Source organism: Ovis aries, chromosome 4, assembly GCF_016772045.2.
Source record: "Ovis aries strain OAR_USU_Benz2616 breed Rambouillet chromosome 4, ARS-UI_Ramb_v3.0, whole genome shotgun sequence".
NCBI lineage: Eukaryota > Metazoa > Chordata > Mammalia > Artiodactyla > Bovidae > Ovis > Ovis aries.
Window position 1 is genome coordinate 120673496 of NC_056057.1, and position 16831 is coordinate 120690326.

General features: G+C 59.1%; 1 protein-coding gene across 3 annotated transcripts in view; it reads right to left on the reverse strand.

Moving 5' to 3' along the window:
* PTPRN2 (protein tyrosine phosphatase receptor type N2) overlaps positions 1-16831 on the reverse strand; it is a 618076-nt gene that overhangs the window by 374988 nt on the left and 226257 nt on the right. For 2 of the 3 annotated variants that reach the window (XM_042249106.1, XM_027968410.2), the window contains exons 7-9: positions 8488-8703; positions 7128-7168; positions 5692-6041 (exon numbers count right to left, since the gene is read on the reverse strand). In XM_042249106.1, coding sequence (XP_042105040.1) covers positions 5692-6041; positions 7128-7168; positions 8488-8703 — 607 coding nt within the window. The remainder of the gene's footprint in view (positions 1-5691; positions 6042-7127; positions 7169-8487; positions 8704-16831) is intronic. The other variant, XM_042249105.1, reaches the window with a different exon arrangement.

The window sequence follows — 16831 nt, forward strand, 5'->3', positions numbered from 1 at the left end:
TACAAACATACAGACGTGTGTGTGGACATACAGGTGTGTGTGTAGACATACAGGTGTGTGTGTAGACATACAGGTGTGCGTGCAGAACATACAGGTGTGTACAAACATACAGGTGTGTGTGCAGACATACAGACGTGCGTGCAGACATACAGGTGTGTGTGTAGACATACAGGTGTGCGTGCAGAACATACAGGTGTGTGTGTAGACATACAGGTGTGCGTGCAGAACATACAGGTGTGTACAAACATATAGGTGTGTGTGCAGACATACAGGTGTGTGTGTAGACATACAGGTGTGTGTGTAGACATACAGACGTGCGTGCAGAACATACAGAGATGTGTGTGGACATACAGGTGTGCGTGTGAACATACGTGTGTGCACAAGCAGGTGTGCATGCAGACATACAGGTGGGGTGTAGACGCAGCGTGTCGGCACAGACAGGTCAGTGCTGTAGATACACAGGTTCAGGCGATACAGACTAAGCGGCCGACACAGATGTGGGTGAGCAGACACAGGCGTCAGCGCAGGCGCGCTGGAGACACACAGATTCAGGTGCACATGTCTGCTGCGGCCTCCTTTCTGCCACCATGTCAGCTCAGCGAGAAGAGAACAGGGTTTCCACTTCACCAGAACCTTCTAGGAGCCTGCTTCGCCTCACGCTTCCAGGCTGAGCTGCAGCGTCGCCAGCAGGAGTCAGCCTGGGGACCACGCACAGAGAGAGGGTGAGGCCAGGCTCAGGCCCAGCTGGCGGGCCGGGCCAGGCTTCCTTCCCCTGCCCACCCACCCCAATGACAGACCTTTGCTGCAGCAGAAGGATCCAGTGGGGGCAGGGGGCTCACGGTCAGAGACCACAAGAGCCCCTAATACCACCATTCCTCCTGGCACCTGCTGGCAGCCAGATGCAGCCACGCTGACCTGGAAGGTTGGGGCCCAAGGGACACTGGCGTGGCTGCACTTTGAAGGCGTTCTCTCACTTTCCGGCCTGCCATGGTTAGAGCCCAGGCAACGTGAAATACCCTCCAGTTCTGCCTAGAATTCCAGCCGACAGCAGCCTGCAAGGCCCAGCCCAGCTCTGGAGCCCTCCAAACATGAGCCCGCGGCTCCTGGCCACTGCAGAGCAAAGAGCCACCGACCAGGGGCCACCTCCTCTGCCTCCCAGGCCACCCAGCAGACACACAGGTTCTGGACACAGACATGGGAACTGGCTACGTGCGTGATGATGGTAAGGGATCTGGGCTCCTTCCCAGGTGTGGTGTGGCATCACGTGTGCTGGAAAGAAAGAATCCTGCTATTTTAGAGACACTTCACGGCACGCCTCTAAGACACCGTCGCTGGGATTTGTGCCAGAGCAGCAGGAGAGCGGGAACTGGGTGGGGTGACTGGCCAGGCCTCTGGGCCTGGGTCAGCATCCTGCTTGTGTGCACTTCAACTCTGCGCGAAGAAGAGGAACACAAACCTGCTCCCCCATCCAGCCTGTCGGACAGGGACTCGTGGCTCCGTCCTGTTCCCGGGGCTCCCGAGTCCTTGAGCCCAGGCTGTGGGGACGCCTCCCAGGCCCCCATACTGCAGCCACAGGAGGGCTGCTGGGCTCACAGGGTCCAGCCTCGGTTTCCTCGTCCACAAGCCACTCGAGGTGGGCAGCACCTCTGCACAGGCTTCCAGCTGCGGGTTCACTTCCCCGAACTCAAGCTCCACAGCTGGGGTGGCCCCTGTGCAGGACTGGGGGCCCCGCGGGACTCGCTGGCCGGTGCCCCAGCACCTGCATCGCTGCCGTCCAGGATCGGGGGCCTCAGCGCTTGCGTCACCACTGTGACTGCGGGCTCTTCTCTGTCTTACCACACACTGTCCACCGTGGCCTTCTGCAGTCAGCCTGACTTGAAATAACTCTCAAATCACCCTGGGAGGACCAGGGATGGCTACCTTGCCCCTCACACACCTTGAATCCACCCAGTTTGTGACAAGTGTGAAAATGCAAACAGGGAGGATCAGACTCCTGCCCGCCCACCAGGAAATGTACGAGTGAGGGCAAGGCAGGCAGTGAGGTCAGCTGCGTGGTCCCCGTGAACCTCAGAGAGAATGCCAAGCTGCCCACCACGCTCCTTCTCCTTTTGTGAAAAACCAAACATACAAAGTCCTTTTCTATTAAAAAAAAAAATAGAATGGTGTTGGATTCTTGTCAGTTAATAGCTGATCCATTAAGGCTTAAGCTGAGACCTGGTGAAATCCCGCCCCAGAGAACCTCAAATCCCCACTAATCTGAAAACAGAGGGGAGACTCTGTGTGTCTGTGAGCATCCCACTTGGGGCAGACTGAGTTACGGACACAGCTCTTGTCTGCACCACAGACCTTCCACTTGGCAGAAGAAGCCAAGATAAAACAGTGGTCTTTTACTTTGCCAGCGCTCAGAGCAGGTCAGTGCTCAGGCCCAGAGGTGCGGCCGAGGGGACGGACTTGGGATGCAGAGAAGAGACCCTCTGACAGCGGCCCCCTCTTACACGAAAGTCAGCAAGAGCAACCGGCGAGCCCGACGCGAGGGTCTCCCTGCATCCAGGTGCCGGCCACTCGCGCTGGATGTCCTGTGATGCAGAGGATGCTCAGCCTGGAAGGTCCCCCCCTGAAGCCACCGTCCTCTGTCCTCCATGGCTCACACAGACTCAGAGTCCTCCCGAGGTCAGAATCCTCTCCAGCACTTTCCCGACTCACACTCGTGCCCCAGACAGGAGCAACCCCACACCCGTGCTGGGACCAGTCCTCCAGCATCAGGACACGCTGGCGGGAGGAAAAGCACTCAGAGCCGCAGAGCGGTGGTCCCACCAGCGGCCGCGCACACACACGGCACACGGACACACAGGGACACACACTACACACACGCACCCAAGTACACACACATGCATGTGCCCACGCACACAGACACATGTACACACACACACACACAGATATAGACACAGAAACATGCACACGACACACACACACAGGGACACACACACACACACCCACGTACACACACATGTACTCACACACATACACAGACACATACACAGACACATGTACACACACACACAGATATAGACACAGAAACATGCACACGACACACACACACACAGGGACACACACGTGTGCCCATGCACACACACATGTACTCACACACATACACAAACACAGACACGGAAACATGCACACGACACACACACACAGGGACACACACGCGTACCCATGCACACACACATGTACTCACACACACACACAGACACGGAAACATGCACACGACACACAAGCACAGGGACACACACACAGGGACACACACACACATGCTTCCACATACACACAGAAACACATACGAAATACAGACATGGAAACATGCACACAACATGCAGACACAGGGACACACACAGAGCGCACACACACGCGCGGCAGCAGTGCTTGCCATGAAATGGGAATCCCCCAGCACAGGTCCCCCTGGGCAGCAGGAAGGGTCTGACTCGACAGCTGGAGCTGTGCCCTCGGTAGGACCACTGTCCAGGCCCCGTGCGTCTGTGTCACACGGGATTCTGACACACGCGGCGGGAGCTAACAGTTCTGAGCAAAGAAAGTGGAGGCAGAAAGAGCGCGGTCTCCGTCTGGAGGTGACGAGGCCAGAACGGGCAGGCGGGTCTTCAGAAAAGGCCTGAGAGATGCCAGCCCAACACAGATAAGACCGGCACCTTCTGCTCCGTTTGGCTCTGATGCGGGCTGGGTTTGCAGCGTGCAGTGTAGCGAGAGCAAATATGCATGGAGGCAAGAGCACAGAGGCCACGGCGGGGTCAGGAGAGAGAGAGGGTCCCAGCTCCAACACAGCCCCTTCCACGGGGGTCAGCACGGAAGCAGGCTCGCCCCCTGAGCCAATGTGCACTATGGCGCAAAATCAACGACGAGGTGGGGCCGTGTGCACACCTGCACACACACCTGCACACACACCTGCACACCCCAGCACATGGACACACACCTGCACACGCCTCAACACGCACCTGCACACACCTGCACACACCAGCACACACCAGCACATGGACACACACCTGCACACGCCTCAACACGCACCTGCACACACCTGCACACACCAGCACACGGACACGCACCTGCACACCCCTCAACACACACCTGCACACACCTGCACATGGACACGCACCTGCACACCCCTCAACACGCACCTGCACACACCTGCACACACCTGCACATGGACACACACCTGCACACCCCAGCACATGGACACACACCTGCACACGCCTCAACACGCACCTGTACACACCTGCACACACCTGCACATGGACACGCACCTGCACACCCCTCAACACGCACCTGCACACACCTGCACACACCTGCACATGGACACACACCTGCACACCCCAGCACATGGACACACACCTGCACACGCCTCAACACACACCTGTACACACCTGCACACACCTGCACATGGACACGCACCTGCACACCCCTCAACACACACCTGTACACACCTGCACACACCTGCACATGGACACGCACCTGCACACCCCAGCACATGGACACACACCTGCACACGCCTCAACACGCACCTGTACACACCTGCACACACCTGCACATGGACACGCACCTGCACACCCCTCAACACACACCTGTACACACCTGCACACACCTGCACATGGACACGCACCTGCACACCCCTCAACACACACCTGTACACACCTGCACACACCTGCACATGGACACGCACCTGCACACCCCTCAACACACACCTGTACACACCTGCACACACCTGCACATGGACACGCACCTGCACACCCCTCAACACACACCTGTACACACCTGCACACACCTGCACATGGACACACACCTGCACACCCCAGCACATGGACACACACCTGCACACGCCTCAACACGCACCTGCACACACCTGCACACACCAGCACATGGACACGCACCTGGAAACCCCTCAACACGCACCTGCACACACCTGCACACACCAGCACACACCAGCACATGGACACGCACCTGCACACCCCTCAACACACACCTGCACACACACCTGCACACACACACGCCTGTGCACGCAGACAGACATGCTTCCCCTTGGACACACTGCCTCCGTCCCTTGAAGAAAGCACAGTTACAAACCACGGCGTCCATGTCAGGCTCATCGGTGATGGGGCTGAGGACGGGCCCGACCCCGCTGCTCAGCGGGCATGCAATGCTGCACCGTGTCCCGTGTCAGGCTCCCGTCAGAACTAAGGTGAGGACAGGACATCAGTGCCCTGAGGCGTGTCTTTCCCCTGAAGGGCGACACATACCCTGGGATGCAGTCGGTGTAAAGCTTCTGGAACTTCCTGGGTGTGGAGCCAGCATTCAGCACAGCCCCCATCCTGCCTGCTGCCCTGGGCACCCCAGGCCCACCCAGCCTGCTGGGCTTCCAGCCCCGCAGGCGCCCCTCACTCTGAGCTACAGCGGGGCGTGGGGACAAGGCCAGGGAGCCGCAGGGCTTTGTCCGGGCTGGTTAGTGGAGGACTGACCTCAAGCTCGGGGTCCCCGCCCAGAACACGGGTCCGGGGTACGGGCTGACTGCCGACCGTTCTCCTGCACTGCAGGAGCAGGGCCGCCTCCAGGTGAGCATGGAAAAGCGAGGGCATGTCCCTGGCCTGCAGCGCCAGATCGTGCCCACAAGAGATGGAACCGCCCACTCACTCATTTTCCATCACGATGTAGCCATACTCCTCCTCGGGGGCCTGGACTTGCAGCCGCAGGTCTGGGCCGGGGGGTTCCTGTGCGCCAGCCCCGAGGTGCAGGTCCTCCTGGGGGGCCGTCCCCAGCCCGGGCCTCTCCTGCAGTGGCCTCTGCAGCAGCTCCTTGGAGTAGGTCTGGCTCCGCACGTTCTCCACGCCCGCACGCTCCTCCTCCGAAGACAGCGAAGCCTCTGCGTCATCCCCTTTCTTGCTCTCCGTCTTGAAGGGCTCGGTGAGACGGGGGGCTGCAGGCAGGAATGGAGACCGAGGGCCCTGCAGGAAGTCCCCCAGTTGGACGCCCAGACGGTTCACCTGGCAGAAAGGAAACCAGCATGGGAACGTGCCCTGAGCGGCAGACAGACTGTCCATTTTGGATGCTCAGGGCATGGGGTGCTGGTGTATGTGGGCCTGGGGCCCACAGTGGGCAGAATTAGGGTCTGGCCATGTGCATCTCGTCTGGAGACCCCAAGCTCCGCTGGCCTAGTCCCCTGCGACTGGAATTAGGAACCGTGTCCCCAGGCCCCACACCTCCCTCCACGTTGTGTTTCTGATGGACATTTGGAACAATCGTCAGTGTTTCCTTCCCCACTGGTGCTCAGGCACCGAGCTAGGATCCGCTAACACGACCTGCGGAGAAGCACTCCCAGACGGTCTTCCTTCCCACCCACAGAACAGAGTGTCTACAGCCACAGCGCTGCCCTTGCCTGTGAACAGATTTCCTGCATCCGTGAGACGACGACAGGCCAGCAAAGGCTCTTCAGCAGGAGGACAGGCCCCTCAGTGGGTAGGTGTTGCCCACGTCCAGCCTTTCCCAGACCCTCCTGACCAGCACTGCCGTGAAAACCTGGGCATGATGGAAGCCCCCCACCACCCCCTGTCTACCAGGAGCTGCCCTGCTGGGGACCTGAGTTTTTATTTACTTAATTTTAGTGGATTCGAGTCCACACAGCCCTGTGTGCCTGGTGGCTGCCACGTGGACAGCACAGGTCTGAAGGATCCAGGGGTGCTGATGTCCATTAAAGGGACCCCGGTGATCAGCACACACGGGGCGGCCTGGACGGCACAAGGCGGGCGTGCGGTGCTGTCGCGCGATGTGACCCCCCATCTCCCTGGGTGACGAAGTTCTAAGGGATATTAATGTGCTGCCTGTATTGACCATTTTCCATACTCCTACAATGGACATACATTAGCATCTAATCTGAAAACAGACAACAGTGTATGTTAAAATACATACAATTTTGTGTGTACTCTTCTTGATCTCTCTCGATTTTGAGATTATGAGGGGTTTTCTTTTCCGTGAAAGAGTTTTCCTATTTCCCCTATGTTCCCGAAGTACGGATGAGAAGACAGGCGACACAGCTCGCGCTGCAGGGGCCTGAGCTCGCGGGCGGGCCTCACCTCCTGGTAGAGTCCCCCGTCGCTGTCTTGCAGTCTGCTCTCTGTGGAAGACACAGCACGAGGTCACCACACGCCGGGGCGGACGCCAGGGTCCTTCTGCGGTGTGAGGACCACTGCCCGACGCCCTGACAGGCCAGGGACGGTGTGCCCTCCGTAAGCTCCATGGCACAAGGGTGGCCGCTGAGGGGCTGCAACACCAGGTCCAGGGAACCACGCTGCTCCTTCACGTCCGCTCAGAGCGGGGGGAGCCGCTGGGCCAGGGCAGAGAGCAGTCACAGGAGGGGCGCGGAGTGCGGGCCCAGTCGTGTCGGCTCAAGGCGCCTTCAGCTGCATTACTTCTCTGCCGTGGCCGTTTCTCCAAAGACACAGCAGCAGCTGTGCGTGGCTCCTCGGGCGGCCGGCCCCGAGAACCCCCAGCCCAGCACAGGGACCGTCGCCCGAGACCACCTCCTCCAGACAGCGATGGGCATCCTCTCCTGCACCAGCCAAGCCCATCCCCCGACCAGAGGGGGCCCTGCACCCTCTCCGGCTCCTCCTGGGGCCCACTGTGTGCCCGGCACCGCCCAGGGGTCAAGGTCACTGCCTGACCCTGGGAACAGACCAGAGAGGGAGACGAGCCTGCCGGGTGAGCCCTCCACGCCCAAGGGCCGGGCCGCTGTCTGTGTGTGTGAGTGAGCGTGAGTGTGGGAGTCTGCGTGCGTGTGCGTGAGCTGCCGGGTGTTTGTGTGTGTGTGTGTGTGTGTGTGTGTGCTGGGGGCGAGGGAGGGAGTGTCTGCGCGTGCATGTATGCGAGTGTGAGACTGGGTGAGTGTGTGCGTCTGTGTGAGTGTGCCTGTGTGTGAGTGTGCGATGTGGGTTGTGAGTGTGTGTACGGTGAGTGTGAGTGTGTGACCGTATGTGGGTGAGTGTCTGCGTGTGCATATGGTGGGTGAGTGTCTGAGTGTGTGAGACGGCATGTGGGTTTGTGTGTGTGATGTGGATTGTGTGAGTGTGTGAGAAGGGTGTGTGTGTGTTATGGTATGAAGGTCTCTGCGTTCTCGCTGGAGCCCCTCGGAGGCGGGTGTGAGCCTGGTACAGACCCTCTCACTTGACCACTGGAGTCTCTGACCCTAACTCTCACTCACAAACCCCACACAAAGCGCTTCCACCAGCCCTGCCCCTGCACGGAGGCGCCTCCCCTCCCTCGCCAGAGCGCAGCCCACTCTCCAACATGCCTGCCCTGCAAGCTCAGCCCGTTAGGAGAGCGTCCAGAGGCAGGGTCACATGGACCGAAGTCGTCACGCAGACCCATCTCCCAGCAGCAAGCAGGCAGAACCGTGCGGCGAGCCTGTGGCCTGGGTGCACGCACGTGTGAGCTCACCTGGCACGCGGTCTCTGTGCAGGGCGGCCCCCGCACTGTTCGCCTCCGCTCCGCGTCCACCGCTCCTCCCGGCCGCGCCCGGCACCCCGGCCACGCCCCCACTTGGCATTGCACTCGCAAGGGCACGGGCCACCTCGTCCACGTCCAGGGCACTCAGACCCTCCACACCGGCCGGGCGCTTCCGCAGGTCCTTCAGCAGTGTCTGAACACGAGCTTCTAGACAGACACGCAAAAGGGAGACACATGGAAGCAAGGGCATCATTAGGAGGAGGTGGAGCCGGCCGAGGAGCAGGCCGGGGGACGGCGCACACAGTTCTGGAGCAGGAACCCCCGAGCGGAAGTGCTGCGGGGGCAGAGCAGGGCGTCTGAAGCCTAGAGCTCCCTGGACAGGCCGCCCGCAGACTGATGGGGAACAAGGACCAGTGAGTCTGTGGGCAGACCTCGGGAAGGACCGGGATCGGCAGGACAGAGAGAACCCTGGCACACAGGCACGGCATCGGGTAGCAGAGGTGAGACAGGACCTGAGAGGGAGGGGCAGAGGAAGGGAAACCCCACAGACCCCCAGGACCAGTGACCAGCACCAACCCCACACACCCCCAGGACCAGCACCAACCCCACACACCCCCAGGACCAGCACCAACCCCACACACCCCCAGGACCAGCACCAACCCCACAGACCCCCAGGACCAGCACCAACCTCACACACCCCCAGGACCAGCACCAACCCCACACACCCCCAGGGCCAGCACCAACCCACACACCCCCAGGGCCAGCACCAACCCCACACACCCCCAGGGCCAGCGACCAGCATCAAGTCCGAGGCTCAAGGCCCTCGGTCAGCTCCAGGAAGAGGAACAAAGAGCAGCACACGGCCAGGCTCCCCCGAGAAAACCAGGTGGACAAGACATTACACCGCCCGGGGGCCAGGACACGCCCCTGCCCTGGAAGCAGGACACACGTGACGGGATGCACACGCACCCACGTGTAACTGACACACGTGACGGGATGCACATGCACACATGCGTAACTGACACACGTGATGGGACACACACACGTAACTGTGACACACGTGACAGGATGCACACTTACATATGCATAACTGTGACACATGTGACGGGATGCACACGCACACACGCGTAACTGACACACGTGATGGGACCCCCCCACACACGTAACTGACACACATGATGGGACGCACACATGTAACTGTGACACACATGACAGGATGCACACTTACACATGCATAACTGTGACACATGTGACGGATGCACACGCACACACGCGTAACTGTGACACACGTGATGGGACGGGCACACACGTAACTGACACACGTGACATGATGCACAGTTACACACTGGGCCATTTATACATGAGGGACGCATTTGAACCACTGAGAGGGAACGTGTCTAAATTCAGAAGTCTAGTCACCCAGCGAAAATATTCTTCAAATGCCAGAGTGGAAGAAAGACATTCATTTTCGCATTATTGAAAAAGAGACAGGTCCCAGCCCCCTGGGCCGCCGGCCCTTCTGATTGCCCCAGCCCAGCAGCCGGGGCCACCCTCTGCCCCAGAGTACCTCTCACCTGCCAGACCTGCGCCCCGAACCCTGCCTGCCTCACCTACCTCCTGCAAAACCACCGCAAGGCCCCGCCGCAGCTCCCTGCCTCCACCCCACCAGCATCTGCCTCTAGGGAAGCCATCTTTCCATCAGAACGCTCTCCCGACCTGCTGGTCTCACCAGGCCGGGACAGTAATAAAACCTGCGCTTCGAGACAGCTCCCCCTGGAGGGAAGTGAGCTGGAAGCCTTCCCGGTGCTGCTGCCCCAGAGGCCACGCCCCAGAGCCTGGGGAGGCCCTGCGCCCGCACCCCTCCCCAACAGCCCTACCTGCAGCCCCACAGACGCCCCTCAAACGTTCAGGGACCCAACACTTGCTCAGAAATAACTTCCAGCGGTGAACTCAGGAAAACACTTCCCATTTCCTCACAAACACTGTAAAATACAGAAAAGCGTGCCTGACACAGCGCGCGGGGGCTCCAGGCACGCACTACCCCTCCCAGCGCGCACAGCACGGCCAGGGTTCCCGCTCTCCTGGACTGACGAAGGGCCCGTGCTATTTACAGACGAGGGAAACTAAGGCCCAGTGAAAGGCGAGAACAATGCTCAGTGGTTTCTTAAGCCTCCTACCTCACAAACACGCCACCCTTCACTGTCCGGTCACAGACAGGGTGAAGAGGGGAGGAGACACACGGCCTGGGATCAGAGGACAGGACAGGCCCCTCAGGCGCCATCCCCCCAGGGGCCAGAGCACGCAAGACCCATCACGGCATCCTGGACACTGACCCCGGCGGGAAATGGATCAGTGCACGAATGAGAGGTCTTGACAAGTATGGGATCCAACGTGTGTTTCTGCTGGACGCAAACTTAGCCAGGAAAGGCGGCCCAGGATGACACTCTATTGCTGAGCCCCGGGGCTCACCCGGGATCTGCTCCAGGTCTCCACTGCGCCACCCGAGCCACAGGGTGGCATCCATGCTAGTGAGGGTACAAAAGGCAGACCCCCGCTCCAACTGCGCCCCGCCCCAACTGTACCCCACGAGGACGTCTCATGACCCAGGTAAGCCCCCGAGCTGTGCTGATGGCCGGCCTCGAGGCCAACCCAGGTCTCCCGCACTGCACGTGGACTTCTTTACCGTCTGAGCCACCAGGGAAGGTCCTGGTGCTGACGAGGCTGCGGAAATGATAACCCGGAGTTGGAGGCTGGGGCAGTGGGAAGGGCAGATGCTCGGACAGTTACTGTCAGAGAAAAGCTCACAGAGACCCGGGGAGGGGGTCCTGAGCCAGGGACCACCCGGAGGACACGCTCTGCGGGCACAGGAGATGAGCGCAAAGCCCTGAGCAGTGCGGCTGGAAGGACAGAGGATGGCCAGAGGGCGCCGGAGCAGCGAAGCGGCGGCACAGGGTGGGGGCTCACAGGCTCGCAGACTGCAACAAGCCCCCAGGATTCTGCTGAGTGGGACGAGAAGCCCCTGCTGGGTTTGAGTAGTGAGCCGTCAACTGATTCACGACGTCATGAGGCCTGCAGGCTTGAGATAGGGCAGAGCAAGGCGGCCACACGGGGCTCCCGCAGGAACCCGGCAGGATGGCGTGGGGCAGGCGGAGCCACTGGGTGTCCACACGAGCTTCTACGGCAGGGCTGGGCGCGATGGACATGGGCGCAGGGGTCGGCGCTGAGCCCAGCAGACAGTGACCAATGGCGAGGCTGGAGCTTATGAGGTCAGCTCCCAAAGTCTGGGAACCTTGGGCCCTCAACAGCTTCTCAAAGCATCCCATCGACTGGTGGTATGTTTTATGCAATCCACGCAGGGCAAGTGAGACCACAAATCCTAGAAGACCCACCACAGACGAGGGCCACGATCGTGTGAGGCTACAGAGTGCTCTGCAGAGACCCTTCCAGTCTCGGGCCCTGCCTGTGTAGACGAGGCAGGGATTCCCACTGGAAGGGGTTACAGAGAAAACGAAATCAAGCTGCAGACTGTCGGCCATATCCAACAAGCAGAGCGAAGGGGGGAGCTGTGCCCTCCTCCAACGACCTGTCCTGATGTCTAACAGCTCGGGACACCCTCCCGAGGCCACCGCGCGTCTTCCCTCTGGTGTCCCTCCGCTCTCGTCTCCTTATCTGAGGGAAGCGCAGCACGAGAAAGCTCGTGCTCACTGAGTTAAAGACGAGTGAACAGGACGGGCCTCCCACGGCTTCTGTGACACAGTGAGAAGCACCCGCCTTCAAAGCGGAATGATAACAGACCGCTAACACTGTCTCTTCCCACACAAAAGGGAGACTTTTCAGATCATGAGTGAAAGGCAACCAGGAAGCCTTAGGGGCGCAGTGCGAGATGCTCAGGGGCTGGCCATTTCGGAGGAGAGTGGGCAACGCGAGTTAGGGATCACCCACCACGGGAGCACTGCCACCCACGCTGAGTCAGCACAGAGGTGTCCGCTGTCGGCCTCTGAAGATGAGCGGGGCGAGGAGGCCCTCTTTAAAGAGTGCAGCCGGCCCCGTGGCCCGAGGAGGAACCGCAGCGCGGTCAAACGCCACCCGCGTCAAAGCGGAGCTCTGTCCTGTCAGCTGCGCCGTGTAATTCCGAGCTCCGGCCGGCTTTTAACGACATTTTAAGTAGCTTTCAGCGTGCCAAGTGGGCTCTGGTGGGGCAATTACATGAAATGCCAGGACATGAGATTCGGGGGCCTGGGGCAGGAGGCCGGCTCCCTGCACAGCTGCCACGGGCCCGACCCCCGGGAAGCAGCGTCTCAGCAGGGCCCCCGGCACGCGCCGCAGCTCCAGAGAAGACACAGCGGCGAGCAGCCAGCCTCACCAGAAAGCCACTGCCACAGAGGGTGCGACTTGGGCAGACAGATCCTACTCCCAAGTGCCTCTGTCAGCAAGTGTTCATGAGAGTACACCATTCAGGCAGGTCCACACACACACGGCATCACCACCACCATCACCATGACCATCACCATCAGCGTCATCACCACCACCACCACCACCAATCACTACCATCACCATCACCACCACCATCACTACCATCACCATCACCATGACCACCATCAGCTTCATCACCATCACCACCACCACCACCACCATCACCACCACCATCATTACCATCACCACCACCAGGATAACCATGACCATCACCACCACCATCACCACCACCACCACCACCAATCACCATCACCACCATCACCACCACCATCACCACCATCACCACCACCATGACCACCATCAGCTTCATCACCATCACCACCACCATCACCACCACCATCACCACCACCATCACCACCACCACCACCAATCACCATCACCACCATCACCACCATCACCACCACCATGACCACCATCAGCTTCATCACCATCACCACCACCAGGATAACCATGACCATCACCACCACCATCACCACCACCACCACCACCATCACCACCACCATCATCACCATCACCACCACCAGGATAACCATGACCATCACCACCACCATCACCTTCATCACCACCATCCACATCACCACCACCATTATCACCATAAAGACTATCGCCCTCACAATCACCATCACTACCACCACCATCATCAGGAGGAATTTCCTGGGTTCCTTTTGTTTAGAAAGTAAACAATTCATATAATTGCTAGAGTCCATCTCCGGTATTCTGCAAAGGGTTTAGACAAATTCCGCGAGAGATTATTACTTTCTCCTGACCTCGCCTGGGCCTCCACCCAGGAGATTCGGGCATAACTGTCACACGTTGGCTTCCTGTCTGTTTCCACTGAAAGCAGCACAAGCAGGCTGTGTTTTCCTCCCGACCTGGGGCCTGTGGCGTCCCAGCCAGGCGGCATGCATCACTCAGGCCGCATGGAAAGCCCGCAGCCGGGACAGAGCACCCAGGACCCACGCAGGCCACGGAGTTCATACTCACAGACTGCAGGCACCAATCTCTCTCTATCACACATAAGAGTCACAGCACAAAAAATCAAACCAGCTTCGGCCTTGCTCACGCGATTCACTTGGTAGTGAGGCTGGAAGTCTAAGTGTTGCTAAGGGATGGTTGGTTTAGATTCACGTGAGGCTGAACCCTCAGGGGAGCATCCTAGACACGTGCTGGGGGACAAATGCAGCCTGGAGCAGGAAACGCCTTGGGAAGGGTTGCCCGGGACCAGCCCTGGAAACCTGTCTGTCAGCTCAGTGGGCTGAGCCCACAGGGCGCCTGGATCCCACTCACAGGATCCACTCTGGGTGTGAGAGCTGTGAACCCTCTCCGAGTGAAGGCTGGATGGCAGGCGGCCAGGCGTGCAGCTCCACTCTGCAGTTCCGCAGCTGAGAGCCACATCTGGACCAGAGCTGGCATGCATGCACCTCAGCTTTTACAGACAAAACGTGGACGGGGCAGTTTTCATCACCTAAGGGTGCCCGGGGTTCATGAGCCTCGCCTGAATTTTCACCTAGAGCTGGAGGAAGAGCAAGCCCTGGCAGATGAGCTGGAGGGACCGGGGGGTGGGGGGTGGGGTGGGGGGGTGAGGAACAGTGGGCTGCGCCCCAGGAGGGCTGGGTTGGGGAGCAGCGGGCCAGGCCCTGGGAGGGCTGGGTTGGGGAGCAGCGGGCCATGCCCCGGGAGGGCTGGGTTGGGGAGCAGCGGGCTGCGCCCCGGGGGGGCTGGGTTGGGGAGCAGCGGGCTGCACCCCCGGGGGGCTGGGCAGGGGAGCGGCGGGCCGCTCAGGCACCAGAGGGCACAGCAGCACGCACGGTGCTGACCCAGGGCGGCACGCTCAGAGGCAACCTGCTCTCTGCACATGGAGAACTTGGGGTCCCCCATAACCATTCACCACTTTCACAACTGGTTACAAGCACAGCAAACAGGTTCACAGGCTCTGGTTCCCGTGGAGAGCCGGGGACAGAACCCGAGAGCAGCGCTTGGTGAGCCGCATTCCCGGCTGCCGACCGGGGCTCCGTCCTGAGCAGACGCGGGCCCGGCGGCTGCACCCCACCCCGCGCCCTGGCACGCGCCCTTCCCGGGCTCCTACTGCATGCGGGGCTTTTAATGTTATGTGAATTCAAGCTTTTTCACAGGAACAAGGTGTAAATACTGAATAAACAAAGGAAGAGGGTCTCGTGTCTAAGTTTTTACCAAACACACATTCCCCACACACATGAAGTCTGCGGTCAGACTGACGTACTTGGGAGCAGGGATGGGTTCTCCTGAGCCATGCCGCCACGGATTGGACTCGACCGCCCTGCAGGAGGGGACCCGCCCTGAGTCACCCACACCTCTCATCTGTGCTTCAGCCCTCTGGGTGCCCAGCACAGCCACAGAGGAAGGGCACCCACTCACTGACCTTGAAGCACCTGCTAGAGGGACAAGATCACGTGGGCTGCTTCCCAGGGACTGAGACACTGCAGGCGCCAGCATGGAAATCTGCCACCTAAACCCTTAGCGCTGTGCTGAGGGTAGGGTCACTCTAGCACCTCCGGGGTCTCAGCCAGTCGGGCGATGATGCTGCCCACCAGTGTCCCATCATAACCCTGGCCCCAATGCAACATCCCCTGAGCCCTGGCTCTGGTGGCCAGTAGGGCTGCACCTCTGAGCCCCCAAGACACCTCTGACAAACCTCTGACAAAGCCGCTCCTTCAAGACTGGGGAGGTGGTTGATACATCTAATAACACAGAGAAACAGGCACAGAGAAATTAGGCAAAAAAATGAAGAGACAGAGGAATATGTTCCAATGAAAAGAACAAGACAAAACCTCTGAAAAAGAACTCAGTGAAACAGATAAGCAACTCACCTGGAAGGGTGTGAAATAATAAAGACGCTCACTGAACCCATGAGAAGAATGGATGAACACAACCAGAGATTGACGAAGGGATAGGAATTGTAACAAAGTTCCAAATAGAAGCTATAACTAAACATAAAAACGTGCTGGAAGGGTTCAGCCGCAGACTAGATGAGGCAGAAACGAAATCAGCAGCTGGAAGACAAGCGGTGGAGCTCACCCAGACCGAGCAGCAAAATGAAAGAGAACGTGAAGACACCCTAAAGGGCCTTGGGACAAGATCCAGTGAAACAATGTCTGCTTTATGGGGACTCCAGAAGGATACGAGACAAAGGGCCAGAAAACTAGTGGGAGAAACAGAGATAAAAACTTCCCAAATCTGGGGAAGGAAACAGACATCCAGGCTGCCTGCCAGTGCAGGAGGCTCAGGAGACGTCAATTCAGTCCCTTGATTGGGAACATGCCCTGGAGAAGGAAATGGCAACCCAATCCAGGATTCTTGCCTGGAGAGTTCCATGGTCAGAGGAGCCTGCAGGGGCCCAGTCCACAGGATCGCAAAGAACTGGACTTGATATGCAGGTCCTGATAGCACACAGAATTCTGGAGAAGATGAACCCAAAGAGACACAACAAAACATCAGTTCAGTTGCTAAGTGGTGTCTGACTCTTTGAGACCCCATGGACTACAGCACACCAGGCTTCCCTGTCCATCACCAACTCCCAGAGCTTACTCAAACTCATGTCCATTGAGTCGGTGATGCCATCTCATCCTCTGTTGTCCCCTTCTCTTCCGGCCTTCAGTCTCTCCCAGCGTCAGAGTCTTTTCCAAGAAGTCAGTTCTTTGCATCAGGTGGCCAAAGTATTGGAGCTTCAGCTTCAGCATCAGTCCTTCCAACAAATATTCAGGACTGATTTCCTTTAGGATGTACTGGTTGGATCTCCTTGGAGTCCAGGGGACTCTCAAGAGTCTTCTCCAACACCACAGTTCAAAAGCATCCATTCTTCTGCGCTCAGCTTCCTTTATAGTCC